Source organism: Schistocerca serialis, chromosome 8, assembly GCF_023864345.2.
Source record: "Schistocerca serialis cubense isolate TAMUIC-IGC-003099 chromosome 8, iqSchSeri2.2, whole genome shotgun sequence".
In the NCBI taxonomy this organism is placed as follows: Eukaryota; Metazoa; Arthropoda; class Insecta; order Orthoptera; family Acrididae; genus Schistocerca; species Schistocerca serialis.
The window spans coordinates 200646270-200669785 of record NC_064645.1 but is presented as its reverse complement, the minus strand read 5'-3'; the positions used below and the strand labels follow the sequence as shown (position 1 = coordinate 200669785).

Below are 23516 nucleotides of genomic sequence, written 5' to 3'. Positions count from 1 at the left end.
GTGGTCCAAATATTAAATTTGCATCTGAAAAAATCTTCAACTTTTGTAGATTACACTTAGGTCAGCCTCTTGCTGTTTGGAGAATGGGATACAAGGGTTAGCAAGCTCCTCCTGCCATGAAGCATCAGTGACAATGATGTAATCAAGATAGTTTGTGCAACACATACTACATTAACTGTTCAAAAAATCTGTGAAAAATGGTGGGGATACTCATGATGATGAAAGGCAGGCATATACATCAGTACACCCTGAAGGGAGTGTTAACAGCCATAATTTGTTTAGGTGTGAAATTGAGATGAAGCTGCAGGTATGCCTCTGCCAAGTCAATTTTTGATAAACACTCACCACCTACCAATTTGTCAGAATTTCATCAGTGCATGGACTGGGGTAGAAATTGACTATCAATTGGTCATTAATGGTGGAATTAAAATCCCCACACATATGAAGCATCCCCAAAAGCTTAAAACTGACCACTAGAGGCATAGCCCACTGGCTAGAATGAACTAATTCAATGATCTCCAGGTCTTGCAGTCTGTCAAATTTGTTCTTGAGAGCCTGTCACAGAACAAAAGGGATATGCTGAGCATGACAAAACTTAGGAATGGCTGTAGTTTTAAGGCTGATGTGAGTCTCATAGTCCTTCTCGGCATGCAGTCCAGGTGGAAACTGAGACCCGAACTTGTGGCAGAGGTCATCCAGTGTGTGGAATGGAATGCAGTTGGAAACAAGATTCACAGAACCTTGAACACAAAATCCAAAACTATAATGCATCAAGATCAAAAATATTTTCTGACTTTGCACTGTTAACTTCCAAAAATTTGATCCCCTTGTGACATGCTGATACACAATGTTGATTGCGAACTGGCCATGAACAGGAATGGGATACTTGCTGTAAGTGTCCAAATGATGACATGTTGAGGAAAGAGTGGGGCAACCCAAGCAGTGGTAGGTTTCAGGATCACAAGAGACATAGTGGTTTTGGTATTGACCTGGAAGTGATATGGGTGTAGCCCAATGTAAAGCATAATATAAATCTTCCTGGGATCGCTGAGCTCCTGATGTAACATTATGGACTTCTGTAAACTCTTCATCCATGACCGTAGACTAGCTGTTCAGGCAGCTACAGCAAACAGCTGCCACATGGCATTGTTTATTGACAAGCCATGCACCATACCAGCTGGTGTGGGCAGTGACTATGGGCATGGGCACAGAAACTATCAGGACACAGGTGGGATCTGTGTCAGAAGAGACTCCATCTCACAGTGAATGGTGCAAAACTGATGAGCATAATGTGTTGGTGAATAACACCTTTGCTGTGGAAACACAAGCACCGATGTGACATCCATGATGTCCTCAAACTGTTCTGCTACAACTCAGGACTACTCAGATGCCTGAGTGAGAGCCAAAAGCTCTTATGTTATTAGATCTACTAAATGCAAAACCTTGTGATGTACTTCCTTGTCTGGAGCAGAATGGTCAATGACATTGTGGGAGCTGTGGAGGCCCTATGGCACTTTGTGGATCTGTAACCAACTGATGAATCAAGTCTAACTGCTGTTGTTGTTGTTCAAACCACAGTTCCTGAATAGTAAGCTGCTGCTGCTGTTGTAAAAACTGAACAAATGCCAAATCCATCATGCTCATGGAACACATACAGAAATGAAACAACCTCGTCACCATAAACTGTTGTATCTACAGTTCTTAATTAACAACAACACCACACAATTACTTATAACAGCGGTGAGCTGAGCACTGGGATTACACAAGCATGAGATAATATGAACTGAAAAATACTAGTCCAGATAGAGTCCAATCAGATGCAATTTTTGTCCTACAATAACATACAATTGTCCAAGTTGATGAGTGGAGCTTTCACCTAGCATGGCTGAAGCACAAGAGGGCAAGGCCTCACTGGCTGTGTGCCACTTAGAACACTTGTCTGCCAGTGGTGGTGCCATTGAGTGAAGCATGTGCCCAGGTATAACCTTCTCCGAGGCAGCATCAAATATGATTGTTGCAGCCTTGGTGGCAGTGTATGTTGGTGCACCGCCACAGTTACCCTTTGTACTTCAGCAATTATTGTTGCTACAACTACCCCATGGTCTTTGATACCAGTTTCAGTGTGGACAGCTCTGTTCTTAGCCACTAGAACCATATATTCCCATGATGAAGGAGCTTGAAAATAGCTGTTCTAAGTAGCTTTCAGAGAATCCATTTAACACTGTTTTGCAACCTGTCCTGCTACATCCACTGCTTACAAAACTGTGATTATTCCAATCAGTTGTTGGACTATAAAGTGTCCTCCAGTGATAACAGTATGACTGGGGAACATGTGTACTGGTGAGTCAAAGTGTTCTCTAAACTTTTATATACTTGTTGGGTAGCCTTTCTTAATCCCGGGTGACACAAATTCAATTTAATTATTACATGAATTAATTATTATGCAAAGGTAGGCTGTAGAACATTTTGTATGCCACTTTTTTCATAAACAATGTTTCATCCATGACATAAAAAAAATAAAACTTCCTGCTTGATTCACTCAGAGTTGACTTATGTGATAATCAATTTCATCTCCTTGTATATTAACATTTCCAAGCATTTCTATGACATGATTGAATAATATTTTAACCAGAAATTATTGCATTGTTGGCATTTGACAGAGTTGCATTTTCACATTTCTGTTCTCTTAAAGTATTCAGTGAGGTGGATTAGCAGTTAGGACTTTGAAATCACTGTATGACATTCATGCTTTAGGTTTCCCAAAGTTTTTATGAGTCACTTTGGTTTCATGCTGAAGGGTTCATAAAATAAGCCATAGTCATTTACCTTTAGCTTAGCTTTAACTCCATTTCTAATCACCTGAAAGTTGATGAGTATTTAATCGCTAAACTTTCTTCCCAATTCCAATAATTATAAAACCATCTTCAAGTTCCTTTACAAGAATGTAAATTTTTTTATTGTCAGCTTGGAGAATCTTATAGTCTCTTCTATTAATTCTTTCATACTGCAGATGGCGACTATTGGAAGGTGTGGCAGATGGATGATGTGTCAGGAAGCACTCTCCCAGTTTGCCACTTGCTGACTCCTCCAGGAAGAGGAGATGGTTATAACCTGTGTACGACAGTGGGCACAGTAAAAGAAGAGTGATTTTTAACCATTTATTCCTGCAAATACATCTCTCCTTTAGCTACGCTACAGCAGTCCTCAGCAGCTGCTTGTCCAGGTGCACCACGAGTGCCCAGCAACTACTGAGGAAGTTGATGCTGCATCTCCACCTTCCACACTCAAAGAAGGTGGTACATTCATATGTGGCTTACACACGCTGGCTTTGCAGGTCCTCCATCCCCTCCAGTAACTGTGGGTCATCTCTGCTCTCTGAACCACAATTATGGTTGTCGTGTGGTCAAGAAGTGTGCTGACTCTGGCCTGCTGTGCAGGTCGACCCTGTGGCTCTGCTGAAGTGTCAGGAATGCTGGTGTCCTGGCCCAAGTCGACATGGAAGACCCCCCAGGCATTCCCATCTGTGTTGGAAGTTATCAGCAATGCCGAACTCATGACTGGTGCTTATGGAAAGGAAGACATCTCTCCAGCAGCTATTGGCAGTGTTGAGTACGAGCAGGAAATCTACAACAGACTTATACCTAGCATTAATACCATGTCAGGGAATTGAGTACACACATCCTGTACCCCATCAATCCTTCTGACCAACTCCCTTCTGAACTCAATGCTGGAGTATTTATAGTGCGAAATATTGGCTGGTGCTGACCCAACGTCACTTGTAATGACCACATAGGATTTCCTAATTCGAATGTATCAGCTATTCATTGTTGTTGTTGTGGTCTTCAGTCCTGAGACTGGTTTGATGCAGCTCTCCATGCTACTCTATCCTGTGCAAGCTTCTTCATCTCCCAGTACCTACTGCAACCCACATCCTTCTGAATCTGCTTAGTGTATTGATCTCTTGGTCTCCCTCTACAATTTTTACCCTCCACGCTGCCCTCCAATGCTAAATTTGTGATCCCTTGATGCCTCAAAACATGTCCTACCAACCGATCCCTTCTTCTGGTCAAGTTGTGCCACAAACTTCTCTTCTCCCCAATCCTATTCAATACCTCCTCATTAGTTACGTGATCTACCCACCTTATCTTCAGCATTCTTCTGTAGCACCACATTTCGAAAGCTTCTATTCTCTTCTTGTCCAAACTGGTTATCGTCCATGTTTCACTTCCATACATGGCTACACTCCATACAAATACTTTCAGAAACGACTTCCTGACACTTAAATCTATACTCGATGTTAACAAATTTCTCTTCTTCAGAAACGATTTCCTTGCCATTGCCAGTCTACATTTTATATCCTCTCTACTTCGACCATCATCAGTTATTTTACTCCCTAAATAGCAAAACTCCTTTACTACTTTAAGTGTCTCATTTCCTAATCTAATCCCCTCAGCATCACCCGATTTAATTTGACTACATTCCATTATCCTCATTTTGCTTTTGTTGATGTTCATCTTATATCCTCCTTTCAAGACACTGTCCATTCCGTTCAACTGCTCTTCCAAGTCCTTTGCTGTCTCTGACAGAATTACAATGTCATCGGCGAACCTCAAAGTTTTTATTTCTTCTCCATGGATTTTAATACCTACTCCGAATTTTTCTTTTGTTTCCTTTACTGCTTGCTCAATATACAGATTGAATAACATCGGGGAGAGGCTACAACCCTGTCTCACTCCTTTCCCAACCACTGCTTCCCTTTCATGCCCCTTGACTCTTATAACTGCCATCTGGTTTCTGTACAAATTGTAAATAGCCTTTTGCTCCCTGTATTTTAGCCCTGCCACCTTCAGAATTTGAAAGAGAGTATTCCAGTTAAAGTTGTCAAAAGCTTTCTCGAAGTCTACAAATGCTAGAAACTTAGGTTTGCCTTTTCTTAATCTTTCTTCTAAGCTAAGTCGTAAGGTTAGTATTGCCTCACGTGTTCCAACATTTCTACGGAATTTAAACTGATCTTCCCCGAGGTCCGCTTCTACCAGTTTTTCCATTCGTCTGTAAAGAATTTGCGTTAGTATTTTGCAGCTGTGACTTATTAAACTGATAGTTCGGTAATTTTCACATCTGTCAACACCTGCTTTCTTTGGGATTGGAATTATTACATTCTTCTTGAAGTCTGTGGGTATTTCGCCTGTATCATACATCTTGCTCACCAGATGGTAGAGTTTTGTCATGACTGGCTTTCCCAAGGCAATCAGTAGTTCTAATGGAATGTTGTCTACTCCCGGGGCCTTGTTTCGACTCAGGTCTTTCAGTGCTCTGTCAAAATCTTCACGCAGTATCTTATCTCCCATTTCGTCTTCATCTACATCTTCAAGTACATCGCCCTTGAATAAACCCTCTATATACTCCTTCCACCTTTCTGCCTTCCCTTCTTTGCTTAGAACTGGGTTGCCATCTGAGCTTTTGACATTCATACAAGTGGTTCTCTTCTCTCCAAAGGTCTCTTTAATTTTCCTGTAGGCAGTATCTATCTTACCCCTAGTGAGACAAGCCTCTACATGCTTACATTTGTCCTCTAGCCATCCCTGCTTAGCCAGTTTGCACTTCCTGTCGATCTCATTTTTGAGACGTTTGTATTCCTTTTTACCTGCTTCATTTACTGCGTTTTTATAATTTCTCCTTTCATCAATTAAATTCAATATTTCTTCTGTTACCCAAGGATTTCTATTAGCCCTCGTCTTTTTACCTACTTGATCATCTGCTGCCTTCACTACTTCATCCCTCAGAGCTACCCATTCTTCTTCTACTGTATTTCTTTCCCCCATTCCTGTCAATTGTTCCCTTATGCTCTCCCTGAAACTCTCTACAACCTCTGGTTCTTTCAGTTTATCCAGGTCCCATCTCCTTAATTTCCCGCCTTTTTGCAGTTTCTTCAGTTTCAATCTGCAGTTCATAACCAATAGATTGTGGTCAGAATCCACATCTGCCCCTGGAAATGTCTTACAATTTAAAACCAGGTTGCTAAATCTCTGTCTTACCATTATGTAATCTATCTGATACCTTTTAGTATCTCCAGGTTTCTTCCAGGTATACAACCTTCTTTCATGATTCTTGAACCAAGTGTTAGCTATGATTAAGTTATGCTCTGTGCAAAATTCTACAAGATGGCTTCCTCTTTCATTTCTTCCCCCCAATCCATATTCACCTACTATGTTTCCTTCTCTCCCTTTTCCTACTGACGAATTCCAGTCACCCATGACTATTAAATTTTCGTCTCCCTTCACTACCTGAATAATTTCTTTTATCTCGTCATACATTTCATCTATTTCTTCATCATCTGCAGAGCTAGTTGGCATATAAACTTGTACTACTGTAGTAGGCATGGGCTTTGTGTCTATCTCGGCCACAATAATGCGTTCACTATGCTGTTTGTAGTAGCTAACCCACACTCCTATTTTTTTATTCATTATTAAACCTACTCCTGCATTACCCCTATTTGATTTTGTATTTATAACCCTGTAATCACCTGACCAAAAGTCTTGTTCCTCCTGCCACCGAACTTCACTAATTCCCACTATATCTAACTTTAACCTATCCATTTCCCTTTTTAAATTTTCTAACCTACCTGCCCGATTAAGGGATCTGACATTCCACGCTCCGATCCGTAGAATGCCAGTTTTCTTTCTCCTGATAACGACGTCCTCTTGAGTAGTCCCCACCCGGAGATCCGAATGGGGGACTATTTTACCTCCGGAATATTTTACCCAAGAGGACGCCATCATCATCTGATCATACAGTAAAGCTGCATGTCCTCGGGAAAACTTACGGCTGTAGTTTCCCCTTGCTTTCAGCCGTTCGCAGTACCAGCACAGCAAGGCCGTTTTGGTTAATGTTACAAGGCCAGATCAGTCAATCATCCAGACTGTTGCCCCTGCAACTACTGAAAAGGTTGCTGCCCCTCTTCAGGAACCACATGTTTGTCTGGCCTCTCAACAGATACCCCTCCGTTGTGGTTGCACCTACGGTACGGCCATCTGTATCGCTGAGGCACGCAAGCCTCCCCACCAACAGCAAGGTCCATGGTTCATGGGGGGGCATTCATATCATGCCCTATTTGCTTAGCACATTTGTTATATCAACAGACTGGTCTTCAACAATATTCAGTACACCTTCTTGCACTAGGGATGTGGCTTCTTACTCCATGTAACAAGGTGTTGTGATTCTTCTCAGTCGTATTGCTTTACTAAGCTTCTGCTGATGTAAGCTCCCCAGTTCGCGCCAAGTGCTGATGTCTGCTTTCTGTATGACCTGCTAACGTGATGGAATGCTGCTGTTTCATTTGACGCTTGTTGACACTCCCACAAGGAACACAAAGGGAATGAGGTCTCACAATTATGAAATTCTGTGGCCAGCTGCCTGATAGTAATAATAAAATCATCAAAAAAATCTTCATGTTTAAAATAATTTTTTTAGCTATGCAACTGATTTCTAGGTCAGTCATAAATTCCATTTATGTGTCTCACAGGAGAGACATTTATAGTGATGAACTAAATGCAAGAATCTCACAAAATATATACTTACCTTGATCAATATTTATTCTAGTGAAGAGCTCCAATTTGTTTTACCAATATAATACATCAAGCATCCCAAAAGGGTTTTTGTCAGGAAAGTTGCTTTGTACTAGATAAGCTATTGAAATCTGACACTGAATGTGTTGTAATGGCATCCGTCCATCCTTGAGGGATGATGGTTTAACAAGCTTGGTTCAGAATCTACAGCGTCTGCTGTGGGTAAAAAGTCCCACTCGAGAGTGGCAGTCCCTACTGCAGTTTGGACATGTGAAATTTGAGGGACTTCGAACAGAAGCCACTCTGTCTCTCTGCTTTGTCCTCTTCCTGATTTGTTCCTGTGTGTGTTCGTCCTCTGAGAGCTTGACACCATTGTGCACTGTTACTCGCCACTTGACACGGTCATCTGCAATGCTTTCCCAGTGACTTGGATTGATTCTGGTCTTGGTCAGGTCTCTCTTGCAGACATCCTTGAAATGAAGATGTGGTCGTCCCACTGGCCTCACACCCTCCTGAAGTTCTCCATACAGCAGTTGTTTCAGTATCCATTCAGGATCTATGTGCCTGACATGTCCCAACCATCTTAGACGTTGATGACTCAGGAGTGCAAAGATGCTGCTTGTGCTTGCACGATGAAAGACTTCGGTGTTGGGTACTCTATCTCTCCAAGAGATCTGAAAGATCTTCCGGAGACAGCAGAGATGGAAGCTGTTGAGTTGAGATTCATGCTTAGAAAGAGTTGTCCATGTCTCACAGCTATAGAGAAGGGTGCTTATAACACAAGCGTTGTAGACTTTTAATTTAGTTTTTGTGGTAAGTAGTCCATTGTTCCATACTCTGTTTCTCAATCTAGCCATGACAGATGATGCCTTTGCGATTCTGTTAGTAATTTCAGTGTCCATGGACAAGTTGCTACATATTGTGGATCCCAAGTAGGTAAAGTCATCAACTACCTGGAGAGGATTGCCATCAATGCTGATGGATGGAAGGTTGGTAGTGCTCTGCGCCATGATCTTAGTCTTTTGAAGGCTGATGAGCAAACCAAATTTTTCACAGGCATGTGATTATTTGTTAATTATATACTGCAGCTCATCTTCTGTGTTCGCTACTAGAGCTGCATCGTCCTCATATAACAACTCACGGATAACAACTGTATTTACTTTGGTCTTGGCCTTGAGGCAAGCAATATTGAAAAGATTTCCATCAGACATTGTATGTAGATACACTCCCTCCTCATAGTCTTCATAGGCAAATCTGAGCAGAAGGGAAAAGAAAATCCCAAATAATGTAGGAGCTAACACATACTCCTGTTTCACACCGCTATTAACAGGGAATGCTTCTGATGTTTTACCGTTGAGGCAGATTGTTGCTTCTGTTTTCTCATGGAAAGAGACAATTATTTGTAGTAGTTTGGATGGACATCCAATCTTCGTGTCAGTAGCACATTTTTGAGACCAGTACGCCTAGCTATGACTAAGTCAAGTTGATGCCAGTGATGAGAGTGTGGGTGTCTCCAGGACACCTTGTGCTGATCCTTAAGCTGGAAATATGTGTTTGTAATGTAGAGTCCATAAAAGCAGCAAACTTCAAGCAGTCTCTGGCCATTTTCATTCATTTTTCCCACCGCATGATGTCCCAGGCAATTTGGCCATATGTCATTATCTGATCCTACTCTAGCATTAAAGTCCCCTAGAATACACAGTGTCTCGGTGCTAGGTACCTTGGATATTCTGTCGCTGAGTAAATCATAAAACAATCCTTCTCTTCCATGCTGGATGATAAGGTGGGAACGTACACATTTAGGATGTTGACAGTGCTGCTTGAAGAGCATATTTTTAAAGAAATAATTCACTCTGTTCCACCATATGGTGGCACAGTACAGTCCAGGAGGGTGTTTTTAGCAGCTAATCCTACACCATGAAGTCTTGGCTCATCTTGAGACTTCCCCTGCCAGAAGAATGTGTAATTATCCTCCCTGATAGAGCCTGCACCTGGAAGCCGCGTCTCCTGCAGTCCCGCGATGTCAACATTCAAATGATGGAGCTCTCTGTCAATAATGGCAGTCTTATGAATGAAATCAACCTCTTGGGCATCGTCAATGTACCTTGGACACATGTTCCTAACATTCCATGTGGCAATACCAAATAGTGATTTCTTTATTATTTTATTTTTGTTTTTAATAGGTGTACTATATCAACCCACTTGTCGAAAATTACTTCTGAGCTCCACACACCTCGTGAAGCAGGCAGATAGTGGTGGGACAGCACCTTATTGGATGGGGGCTGCCCAGCTTGAGGTGGGCGGTAGCTGTCCAATGAGATGCAATGATCTCTTCCATCGTCGGAAGTGGCCCCTGGCACTCGAGTCTAGACAGAGCTTATAACTGGTAACTGCCTCTTCCCGTGTTGTGCCAAAGTCCTTGGACATTGCTGAAGTGTCCTCTCCAGGATGCTACAAGCCTGAGCGATAAATATGAAGACACATGAGTTACCCAATCATCACAGTCTGCCTCTCGACCTAAATGATAATATCCAGAGGAAAGGCAAGCCAATACGTCTGGTATCACTTCGGTTGCAGGAGCTGCCAAAAGAGGAAGTAGTATGCCTTCCAACCACCTTTGGGGCCCCACTCCAGATTTTCTTTCAGGGTTTTCTCCTTTAGCCTTCATCCCTCCTGAGACCAACCACAAGGCAGTGATGTGTTAAGGTAATTAGAGAAAGAAAAGGAATGGTAACTGAGGAGAGGGTAGGGAATAGGATATAGGATATAAGACGGGTTGTTGTGAGGCAGACTTTGTCTGACTCCTCTGCTGAGACCTACCCGGCTAGGTTGGACCTGCCAGTAGCTACACTACCGCCGATATAGCTCTCAGCTTCCTTGGAGCACACAAACTCTCCCGCCCACATGGACAGTGCTATGATAAGGGAGTGCCTCATGGGAAATAAGCTATCGAAATCTGACACTGAATGTGTTGTAAGGCATGAAATACACTAAAGTAGCAAATGATGTTTGTTTTTCTTTAATAATCTTCTGCACACTTCATGACTGAAATGAAAATGGGAGGACTAGTGTTTAATATTAATATAATAATAATAATAATAATAATAATATAATATTAATATTATATTAGTGTTTATTATTAATATTATGTTTAGTAATAAAGAGGTCAGTGAGCGATGGAGCACAAGTTCTGATTGATATGGGAAAGAAAACTGGCCATTCTCTTGTCAAAGAAGGCACTCAAGACATTTGATTTATGTAGTTCAGGAAAACAACAAAAACTTAAATCTGGCTCAGGATTTGAACCTTGTCCTTTCGCTATGAAAGCCTAATGGCTTAACTGTTTGCCACTTCACATGAACTGTCTTTTATCTTTCAGAATGTCGTCTTGCTGGAACTGGGAATGATTTCATTGGACCACTAAATGTGACCCGTTCAGGACGACAGTGTCAGCCATGGCTTGACAATAAACCACACAAGGTATGATGAAATAACCTTTTCGTTAATTTTTGTCAATTTCATACAAGTAGAGTATTTCCAAAACTGTGTTGCTTCTGTCACTGTTACCAGTGAAATTGTGCTAGCAAAAATTAATCATTGTCAGTTTTATTCTTAGGTGTAGTTCAGAAGCAAAACCATTTTTTATTGACAAACAGAGCAGATGCCCAACACTACTCCCACAATATTATTTTTAAAAACTTGCAGCATGCGGGTAAAAAAGATGTCTGCAACTTGTCTTTTAATTGAAATAAATGGTTGTAGCTGCATCATAAGTTGCATTGAGAAGACTAGTTTTGGACACCTGTGTCTATTTTCAAACTATCCTACAACAAAAATTGTAGTTGATTTGACAATTTTATACAAACCAGCCACATATTTGCAATTTTGTTAAAGTACACTAATATACATTCAACACATACACAATAAAGTGGCCTCTAGAGCTTTACATGGTAACCACTGGTGCCACTGGTGTCTCTGCACACTAGTTCTCTAAACTCATCCTATGTGGTGTATTTAATGTTGCTGAGTTGGTCATAGTGCCACTTTGATCATCACTGCAAGGGCAGTTTTTGTACATCGGCTATTGCCTCTATTTGTCACATTTACTATACGGTATGTAACTAGTAACATAACTCATAAAACAAAATAATCATGACAGATTTGTATGTCTTACATGTATGTTTGTGTACTATAATAATTGTATTGCAAACAAGTGCAGAGGGAAACATTCCATGTGGGAAAAATATATGCAAAAACAAAGATGCTGTAACTTACCAAACGAAAGTGTTGGTATGTTGACAAAGACAATAACAAACACATACACACACACAAATTTCAAGCTTTCACAACCCACGGTTGCTTTATCAGGAAAGAGGGAAGGAGAGGGAAAGACGAAAGGATGTGGGTTTTAAGGGAGAGGGTAAGGAGTCACTTACATATGTCTGCTTGTGTCTGTATATGTGCGGATGGATATGTGTGTGTTTGCGAGTGTACACCTGTCCCTTTTTCCCCCTAAGGTAAGTCTTTCCGCTCCCGGGACTGGAATGACTCCTTACCCTCTCCCGTAAAACCCATATCCTTTCGTCTTTCCCTCTCCTTCCCTCTTGCCTGATGAAGCAGCCATGGGTTGCGAAAGCTTGAAATTTGTGTGTGTGTTTGCGTTTGTTATTGTCACTATCAACATACCAACACTTTTGTTTGGTAAGTTACATCATCTTTGTTTTTAGTTAACAAAGCGACAAGGATTTTGATTACCTGTATGTTCCTTATGTTGCTTAGAACACTGGAAAAAAAGGAAAATAAGAGTGTGACATGTATTTCAGGACAAGGCAACACAAGAAAATAAGCTTAACTGTTAAATTATGACATCTCTTGGTGGTGTCATGTAATCAATCCTCTATTATTTCTGAAGATGGAAAGAAGATATTTAATGTAAGAATTTTGATAGCCAAATGTTTAATCATATCTTATTCCAATTGAAGATCTCTATTGTGCACCTAGTCAGTAACACACACAAGATTACTCCTACCCTTCATACAGACACAGCAGGAGATCTGTGCTGGGAAATGCATTGTGTGCTGTCCCAGGGCACACTTCCTAAGGGAAGATTGCTGAAGGCAATGATTGGAACAGTGCAAGAAACATACAGACCCACAACTAAGTATAAAATGCAAAAGGTGAATTTTATGTCTATGTGTAAACAGGAATTAGGAAACATGCCGATCAAGTGAATAATATTGTAGTATATATTATTAATGTTCCATATTTTGTATTGTTTGAAGCAATAATGTGGCCTATAGCTGTGGGAAGGCAAATTGTGAGACATAAGTGGACATGGAACAAACTAATCTGGAGGTCACTGTATAGTAGATGATGGGAAAACTATGGCCTGGGAATAAACAGTTTCAGTGTTACAAAAAATTATTACTTTGTTTTCCACCAAAACATGTTTTACACTTATCCATATAAGACATATCAGTGCAGAGTAACAATTAAGATCATCTTTTTTAAAATAAAGATGAATCTATGTTTAGAAGTTCAATCAGAAATATAAATTGCAGTAAATTTTAAAATTATAAAAGTACCTAATGGAAAAGAGAACAAAATAATATCAAAAAAGGTGTTTTTATAGATATGCAAGAATCCATTCAACAAGAGTAATTGAAACTAGTGTTTCTGAAAAAATAAAAAAAAAACTAGTCTGTAATGTCACCATCTGATAATGTCTTAGTGATAATAATCATTAACATAAATTGATTTGAAATACAGCAGGTGATTTAACTGGAACAAATTCTCAATGTACACCAGTCAAGAGACAATAATAGCAAATGCAGAGGTACAGTGAAATAAATTTTATGAAGATTCAAACTTGTGGGAGTGTAACTTAAATAGTGCCTGAGTTTTATCATGTAATATAATAAACAGGCAACTTTTTATACACATTCTTCTCCTTATTACTCCCAAAGAATGAAACTATAACAGTTTTTTACAATTTCTCTGTCAAAAATAGTTTTCAAATACAGATGAGTACAAACATAGTCTATAACTTTCTAGAACTGTCAAACAACTCCATCTATGACCAACTTGGCAGGTGTCACTGGTGGACTATAAATAAGCTGCAACAATAAAAATATTTCAGAGTATTATTACAGTGTATGCTTAATTAAACTTGTAATTAAAAGTTGCTATGCTACAAAAATCCAGCTGCAGAGTTTAGCTTTACAAAGTGCACCAACATTTTTAATGTAAACAGAATTTTAATCAAACAATGGGAAATCCAGGATGGAATGTAACAATATTATGACAAGGATAGTTGCTATTCACCAGATGATGGAGATGCTGAGTTACAGATATACACAAAAAAAAAAGACTGTTGGAAAGTGAGCTTTCGGCCAACAAGACCTTTGTCAAAAATAGACAACATACACACACACACACACATACACATTCATGCAAATCCAGCTCATACTCACATGACCAAAATGTCTGGCAGCTGAAGCCAGGCTGTGAGCAGCAGCACATGATTGGAGAGGCAACTGGCTGATAGGGGTAAAGAGGAGGCTTGGGCAGGGAGGGGTAGGGATGGCAGGGTAGGGGTGGGGAACAGTAAAGGACTGAAACTTCCTGGCAGATTAAAACTGTGTGCCCGACCGAGACTCGAACTCGGTAGAGCACTTGCCCGCGAAAGGCAAAGGTCCCGAGTTCGAGTCTCGGTCGGGCACACAGTTTTAATCTGCCAGGAAGTTTCATATCAGCGCACACTCCGCTGCAGAGTGAAAATCTCATTCAGTAAAGGACTGCTTGTGGGAGTGAGCAGGGGCAAGATGGAGAGATGATAGAGCAGCTAGGTGCAGCTGGGAGGCTAGACAGAAGACAGGGGAGAGGGGGAGGAGTAGTGAAAAAGGAGAGAAGTAAAAAGACTGGGTGCATTGGTGGAATAGAGGACTGTGTAGTGCTGGAATAGGAACAGGAAAGGGGCTAGATGGGTAAGGAAAATGACTAACGCAGGTTGAGGCCAGGAGTGTTATGAGAACATGGCATATATTGCAAGGAGAGTTCCCACCTGTGCGATTCAGAAAAGCTCGTGCTGCTGGGAAAGATCCAGATGGCACAGGCTGTGAAGCACTCATTGAAATAAAGAACATCATGTTTGGCAGTGTGTTCAGCAACATGGAGGTCGAGCTGTTTCTTGGTCATAGTTTGTTGGTGGCCAGCTTGTAGGTTATCATGCCCACATAGATTGCAGCATGGTGCTTACACATTAGTTAGTAGATCACATGACTGGTTCCACAGGTAGCCCTTCCTTTGATGGGATAGGTGATGTTTGTGACTGGACTGGAGTAGGTGGTGATGGAAGGATGTAGGGGGCATGTCTTGCACCTAGGTCTATCACAGGGAAATGAACTGTGAGGAAAGGGGATGGGAGCAGGGGCTGTGTGGTAATGGCTAAGGGTATTATGATGGAATTCCACTGTCAGAGCGTTGGGAAGGATAAAGGGTAGGACATTTCCCATTTCAGAGAATGACGGGAGGTAGTCGAAACCCTGGTGGAGAATGTAATTCAGTTGCTCTAGTCACGGTTGGTACTGAGTCATGCGGGGAATGATCCTCTGTGGCCAGACAGTGGGACTTTGGAAGGTGACTGGAAAGATAAGAAACAGGAGATCTGTTTTTGTACAAGGTTGGGGGAGGGGGTAATTACAATCCGTGAAGGCCACAGTGAGACCCTCAGTATATTTCGAGAGGGTCTGCTCTTCACTACAGATGCAATGGTCACAGGTGGCTAGGTTGTATGTAAGGGACTTCTTGGTATGGAACTGGCTGTAGCTGTTGAAGTGGAGATGTTGCTGGTGGTTGGTATGTTTGATATGATCAATCAATCAAATTTTATTGTCGATCAGCTCATAAAGCAATAGACAACATCAAGATAACTTACATTTTTAACATTAATTACTAAATACAATTTAGTTTGGATAACATAAGGCCATCCGCTAGATACAGTGTTGAAAGACAGTATTTTCAGTTTCAAAAAATTCATCTACTGTGTAGAAAGGATGGACAGAGGTACTGATGTAGCCATCTTTGAGATGGAGGTCAACATTGACGAAGGTAGCTGTTGGGCTGAGTAGGACCAGGTGAAGCAAACCAACATTGATGTAGGTGGCCTGTTGGATTGAGTAGGACCAAATGAATCAAGTGGGTAGAAGGTGTTGAGATTTTGGAGGAATGTGGATCCATGTCATGAAGATGTCATCAATGAATCTGAACCAGGTGAGGGGTTTGGGATTCTGGGTGTTTAGGAAGGATTCCTGTTTATGGTCCATGAATAGTTGACTTAGGATGGTGCCATATGGGTGCCCATAGCCATATCCCAAATTTGTTTGTAGGTAAAGCCTTCAAAGGAGAAGTAATTGTGAGTGAGGATATGCTTGGTCAGGGCAACTTGGAAAGAGGCTGTTGGTTTGGAATCTGTTGGGCATTGGGAAAGGTAGTGTTCAATAGCAGTAAGGCTATGGGTGTTAGGGATGTTAGTGTAAAGGGAAGTGGTAAGAATAGTGATGAGCAGAACACGATGTGGTATAGGAACAGGAACTGTGGAGAGTTGGTGGAGGAAATGGTTGGTATCTTTTATTTAGGAGGGTAGGATATGGATAGTAGGCTGAAGGTGTTGGTCAATGAGAGCAGAGGTTCTCCCAGTGGGGACACAGTAACTGGACACAATGTAGCATCCTGGGTGGTTGGGTTTATGGATTATAGGAAGCATGTAGGAGTGCCAGGAGTGGTAGGGGTGTGGAGAGAGATGGACTCCAGGAAGAGATTCTGGTATGGTCCTAAGGATCTGTGGAGAGACTGGAGACCTTGCTGGATTTCTATAATGGGGTCACATATAGCAACTTAACTTCTCTCCTATATGGCGAGTAGCAACTATCTTTTTCATAAAATTGTAACATTCCACCTTGGACTTTTGATTGCTTGATTGATTTTGCCTGATGGCTTTTCTCCCATCCCATGACCAAGTGCTGTTTGCCATTATTATTATTTTCTAATGCTTTACTATACTCAGTGTCCATCCTTCTTTCTCTTCTTTTCTGTGTTTCTCCTGTCACCTTACAAACTGCACTGCACACTCTACTTATGAGCTACATTGTATCAACCATCTCGGATGCACACAACAGATGCTATGAGACCATGCTCATTGTTGATGCAGCATCTCATGTCCCACATTACTCCCACCAGTGTTGTTCTAAGATTCTTTCTGTTGCCCCTTACAAAAGCTACAGTTACATAAAAAGGCAGTGCCTTAATTTGACAGATATAAATGTTAAAAATTACTAGCAGATGTTAGAAAAGCTACTATATTGTCTGGTATAGCATATTGAAAACCATACCTCTGTATATTTACTCATTCTGAGTATATATTGCATACCATGTCTTAGTTGCCTCATCCTGTATTTGGACAACACAAAGTAAATTTCATTCTTGAATTTGATATTGTGACATGTATACATTCCATGGTAATAAATTCTTTCAAACTTCTTATTACACATATTTAACTCACAAAAAACTTTAACAGTTGTAACTGTTCCTTCACAAAATCATCAGCCTACATTATTAAACCTCTTGACATTACATTGACATTTGACTCTTGTTTGAAGACCCCCAGTTATTATGATATTGCTTGTCTGCTTTAAGTGATGCTATCACCTAGGCTCAGTGGACATTTGATGTCACCTCCCTTCTATCTACCATCTTCACTTCTTCTCTTGTCAAGAAAAAGCTGTGTTCCAAAAATTTTAAATACATGATTCCATTTCACCTCATAACACTTGCTGAATACAATGTTCTTTTCTTGCTCTCATCATCGATTTGACTTTTTATCGATGAATTAATTCAGACTTCTAGATCTATAAGAGACATTATCAAAGTAGCCTTCTGAAGGATTTTCCATTTAACTTAAAGATGATCTGTGTAACACAAAGATATTTATTATACTAGTCTTTGTGCCAAAAGAGATACAGAATGTTAACATATTCATTACTACTATGTCTATAGGTCAATCAGACATATCTAAATGACACCCTATTTGCTGAACGATCTCTAAAAGAAGCAAGAAATTACTGCAGGGATCCATCACGCAACATTGGTGGACCATGGTGTTACACAGTGGATCCAAAACTGCCTCGTGACCTGTGCCATGCTTATGATTGCGTTATGCCTGGTATGAAATGACAGAATTTTACATCTCCTTCTACAGGAATTGCAATTTAGTATAGAAAGAAAGCTTGAAGCAATAGTAAAATAAAACCATAGCTATAACAGAAGTCAGCATTAATACTTATTTTAGTGTATTATTGTTAGTGCCAGTAATATCTGGATACCATCCCATATATTATTAAGCCTTGTTGTTTTTCATAGCTTGACTATTGTACTGTATTCATTCTGTGTGAATTGTCATTAAAGATTCTAGTGGGTGATGATGGAAGAATGGTAAAGATTTGGGGATATGGACAATATGCCCTATTCTGAATGGTTTTGAGGATAGAATACATTTAATGGATATTGTTGTTTATTTTCTGTATTATGTAATACATTTTCAGGTTTACAGATGTACACATGCCCAGCAGTTACTAAACATTACAACATACATTTTACAAAGTATCAATTGAAAAATGCATATTTTTAACACATTCACCTCTAAACATTATTGAACACATCACATTACTGCTATCATACAGTTCACAACAAATGTTTCAGTATCCCACTGTCAGTTTCAATGCATTTAATGTTTTAGTGATGTGACTTCCTACAGCCATCAGATAATTAAAGAACTACATTTTTAACCATCATCTATACAAATAAAGCTTTATTCTTTACTGGTTTTGGTCTCACACCCATTGTCACAGGAGGAAAATGCAAAATATCAGATGGAAATGCAGTTCATCTTTCTCTTAGATAGTTCAAAAGTCCAAAACATTACAATCCGTATACAGGACCATTTATCATAAACCATGACCTTTAACAGCATCAAAGTGGTATTCCAATAATCCACAACCAAATTTGTGGGAACTATCTATGATTCTTCATGATAGTTCCTCCACAGTTGGTGATGGAGGTCAGTACAACCATGCAACATTATGCCTCCCTACACCATAACACCTGAACCACCAAACAATAATTTTTGACAATATTCCTGTGTTCATTGTGTGTTCCCACCTCTTGTCACATGAGGGTATGTCCAGCATTGCTGAACATGATCATTTTGTGGGTCCAGATATTATGGTGTGGGAGTCATAATGTTGCATTGGTGTACTGATCTCAAAATCTTTGAAAATGGTACACTCACTGCTTGACATTATTGTGACACTGTGCTCTTTCTCCATGTGCATCTTTTCAGGAGTGCATTTGGTCCTGACTTCATTTTTATGGATGGCAGTCCATGACTCCATCAAACTGCACAGATGGATGAACTCTTGAAAAAGAGGATATTTGGCAAAAGGATTGATTTGACCAAGGATGTGTTGGAAGCACCGAGTAGTCCCAAATAAAGCAGACTGATAGTACAACCACAGCTCCATTCTGGTACACAAAATGGAAATTAGATATTACCACAATGGTTTTCATGTTACCTGATAGTGTGCGTATGTTTATCAGTATTGAGAAATTAACGAACAGTGTAGCACTGTGTACTCCTAAATAAAGCTGACTGACAGTGCAACCTCAGCTCCATTCTGGTACACAAAATAGAAATTAAATGTTGTCAAAATGGTTTTCATGTTACCTGATGGTGTGTGTGTGTGTGTGTGTGTGTGTGTGTGTGTGTGTGTGTGTGGAGGGGGGGTGATCAGTATTGAGAAATTAATGCACAGTGTAGCACTAGCTTTTTATGTTATTAATTGACTTCTTTACAAAACAGTATTGTACACTAGGGACAAACTGAATGAGGTTGCTTTGCTTTAAACGGACTGGTGTAGTATTTGAGAGGATTGAGGTCCAGTCTTCACCTGGCCGCACTGATTTAGGTTTTCAGTGTTTTCCTTAAATTGCTTCAGGCAGTTGTCAGGATAGTTCCTACTACAAGGCCACAATGGACTACATGCCCCACCCTTACCAAACTGGACCTGTAAGCATGTAAAAATCTGTATTTACATTCTTTTATTTTGTTCTTAAGCTCTATCACCATGACATGTACAATAACCTTGTCAAAGTGATCCACATATGAATAGAAGCACTACTGCTACTATTACTATGGACATAGTTTTCCCAAGCAAGATTTTATAAAAATCAGAAGAAGTGTTTACACACTTAACTCATGAATTTGATGGAGTAGTTTGACTCCAAGAAATGTGTGCTGTTTTCAGATACAGAAGTAAAGGTATAAGAGGCTGTATTGTGGCATGATATGAAAGTGGAAAATCTTTTATGTTGGTGGGATCAAGTATAATAATGTGATACTCAGACATAAATTGATAACAATGAATATACAAATACATATTTTATAACTTTGTTATTTCATTGCTACTCATAGTAGGAGAAGAATTAATTGTCTGAAAGTGTGGTTTTTATTTCAATTCATTCTTTGGCATTTCTGTCTGATATGCAGTCTGTCTTTTCCCTGTGGAGTAAAAAAAAATAATAAAATAAAAATGGTGATGGCTATACTTCGCAACAGACTGTAACTTTCAAGCCAGCATTCACACTTATTACTGTTTTACTTTTACAAAGATAGAGATGTTTTTGATTGTTAGATGTGCTGGAGTTTCTTCTCACTGCTGTTAACAAGTACCAATGATTTTCATTCATGTGCTATGTGAACTCCTTTGTTTCAGAGGGCTGTACCATGCTGACACAAGGAGCAGGTGCTGGCCGGGACTTGATGATCCTACCTCGATGGCGGACACGAGGGTTACGCTTCTGGCTCAAGGAGTGGAACCCAGAGCGTGCAGATGGCATTGTCTGGCTTCTGAGAAAGGCTGGCACCAACACTACCTACCTCAGGCTAGAGCTTGGAGCTGATAAAAATGAAAAGATAAAACTTTTCCTCATCAGAGGTGGTCAGTAATATACACAAAAATAAAAAGTTAACAAAAATAGTCTCCTAGTTAACAATTGTTCCCCTAGGTAATGCAGCTCTACTGTGTTGTTAATTGATGATGAGATCCTCTTGTGTAAAATATTCCAGAGGTACAATACTCCCCTATTTGGATCTATGGGCAGGGGCTACTCTGGGGGATGTCGCTATCAGGAGAAACAAAACTGGCATTCTACAGATCAGAGCGTGGAATGTCAGATCCCTTAATTGGGCAGGCAGGTTAAAAATTCAAAAAGGGAAATGGATAGGTTAAAGCTAGATATAGCAGGAATTAGTGAAGTTCAGTGTGTAACGTTCCCTGGCAAACTCACGTTATTAAAGAACAAGAGTTTATTTGTACCATATACGCCACTCTGGGCAAGTTGTATATATCGTAATTATTGAACAAAAATATTACTGAATGTGGTGTAAAAGACATTTGTTATTCTCCTTATATTTTTTGTTGTAATATTTCTCTGTATTTAGGATAGGAATTTTTCTGTATTTATTATGTGATTGTAAAATGTGTCAGTATTTGCGATAGCAGAGATATAAAATGTTGCCAGAAGAGAATAATATCGTCAATTTGCAAAGAAATGTTAATAGTCAGCAATACTATTTAAGCACAATCCATTATGTATTCTTTGGTCTTCTCTGTTCAGAAGTCATTGCGGTAGGACACTGTGAAAGAGTTTTTTACGAATGGGTAGACTTCTTTTGTCTCTGTCTGGACTTAGCCACCATTAGACGATGCATTACGAATTAATGTGAGTTGTATTGTTGTTTGATCTAAATATATTAGAGTTTATCAAAAGTGTGAATTATTTATGTAAATTAGCTTGCCCACGTCATCTATAAAATTTCTTTAAGAATTTTTCAGCATTTTTTAGCGGTATTGCTGGGCTGTGCCGCGACCAACAATAGCAGAGGCGGCACATTTAAAAAATTATCAAACCCGTAAATCGGGAACAGATGCATAAAAATCAATAGTGAATTAAGAAATTGTTCTTCTTTTTCAGTGATCCTGTGGCTGATAAAATTTGAATTAATTATACGTTTGTGCATTCGTAGGCGGATAGTTAATGTTAGTTAACATTGAAATTTAAACAGTTTGGTTCTTTAAAATAACTCAAATGCATAGTGAAGTAAGTTTGATCAGTGATAAATGTTGGCTTGGCAATAATTAAAACATTTTCTGCTAATAGAGGTAATCTTGTGTTCTATGGCTAGTGCCGGGATAAAATTCAGTAAAAATATTTAACAAAAAAACCCACTGCATCTGGAAAGTGTATTCCAAGGCCGAAAGATTTAAAGGACTCAATTCTCAACCTAATATTCTTAACCAGTTCATATGAGTTCACGTAAATATTATTTTCTCTTTAAATGTACGTAATTCTTAAGAAAGTAAAAATTTTTATTACCACACGAAAATAAGAGAGTGGTTCTACAACAAAGTTCGCACGAAAGAAAATTAACTTAAAAGCAAAAGAATAAAATTTATTATTCTTCTTTAACGAAATTGTGACGATTTCGTTAAAAGTGGCAGGAGGAACAGGACTTCTTGTCAGGTAAATACAGGTTTATAAATTCAAAATCAAATAGGGATAATGCAGGAGTGGGTTTAATAATGAATAAAAAACAGGAACATGGATAAGCTACTATGCGCAGCATAGTGAATGCATTATTGTAACCAAGGTAGACATGAAGCCACACCTACCACAGTACATAAATTTATATGCCAACTAGCTCCACAGGTGAGGAGGAGATAGAGAAACTGTATGATGAGGTAAAATAAATTATTCAGATAGTTAATAGAGATGAAAATTTAGTCATGGGGGACTGGAATTCAATAGTGGTGAAAGGAAGAGAAAGAAAAGTAGTAGCTGAGTGTGGACTGGGCGAAAGGAATGAAAGAGGAAGCCACCTAGTAGAATTTTGCACAGAGCATAATTTAACCATAGCTAACACTTGGTTTAAGAATCATGAAAGAAGGTTGTGTATGTGGAAGAGACCTGGAGACATGGTAAGATTTCAGATTGAATATATTATGGTAAGAGAGAGATTTCAGAACCAGATTTTAAATTGTAAGATATTTCCGAGGGCAGATGTGGACTCTGACCACACTTAACTGATTATGAACTGTAGATTGAAACTGAAGAAAATGCAAAAAGGCAGGAATTTAAGGAGATGGGACTTGGATAAACTGAAAGAACAAGAGGTTCTAGAGAGTTTCAAATGGAGCATTGGGGAACAACTGACAAATACAGGGGAAAGGAATACAGTAGAAGAAGAATGAGTAGCTTTGAGAAATGAAATAGTGAATGCAGCAGAGGATCAAGTAGGTGAAAAGACAAGGGGTAATAGAAGTCCTTGGGTAACACAAGAGATATTTAATTTAATTGGTGAAAGGAGAAAATATAAAAATGCAATAAATTAAGCAGGTAAAAGGATATACAAATGTCTAAAAAATGAGATCAACAGGAAGTGCAAAATGGCTAAGCTGGAACGGCTGGAGGAGAAATGAGGATATAGAACCATATATTACTAGGGGTAAGATAGATGCTGCCTGAAGGAAAATTAAAGAGACCTTCAGAGAAAAGAGAAATATCTGTATGAATATCAAGAGCTCAGATGGAATACCCCCCTAAGCAAAGAAGGGAAAGCAGAAAGGTGGAAGGAGTATACAGAGTGTCTATGCAAGGGAGATGTACTTGAGGGCAATATTATGGAAATGAAGGAGTATCTGAAGATGAGAAGGGAGATACAATACTCCAAGAAGAATTTGACACAGCACTGAAAGACTTAAGTCAAAACAAGACCCTGGGGGTAGACAACTTTCCGTTAGAGCTACTGATAGCCTTGGGAAAGCCAGACACAACAAA

General features: G+C 39.6%; 1 protein-coding gene across 1 annotated transcript in view; it reads left to right on the top strand.

Moving 5' to 3' along the window:
• The window catches only part of LOC126416914 (uncharacterized), a 306432-nt gene that overhangs the window by 173689 nt on the left and 109227 nt on the right, over nt 1-23516 (top strand). The window contains exons 11-14 of the mRNA XM_050084797.1: nt 3188-3296; nt 10945-11045; nt 17619-17784; nt 20393-20617. Coding sequence (XP_049940754.1) covers nt 3188-3296; nt 10945-11045; nt 17619-17784; nt 20393-20617 — 601 coding nt within the window. The remainder of the gene's footprint in view (nt 1-3187; nt 3297-10944; nt 11046-17618; nt 17785-20392; nt 20618-23516) is intronic.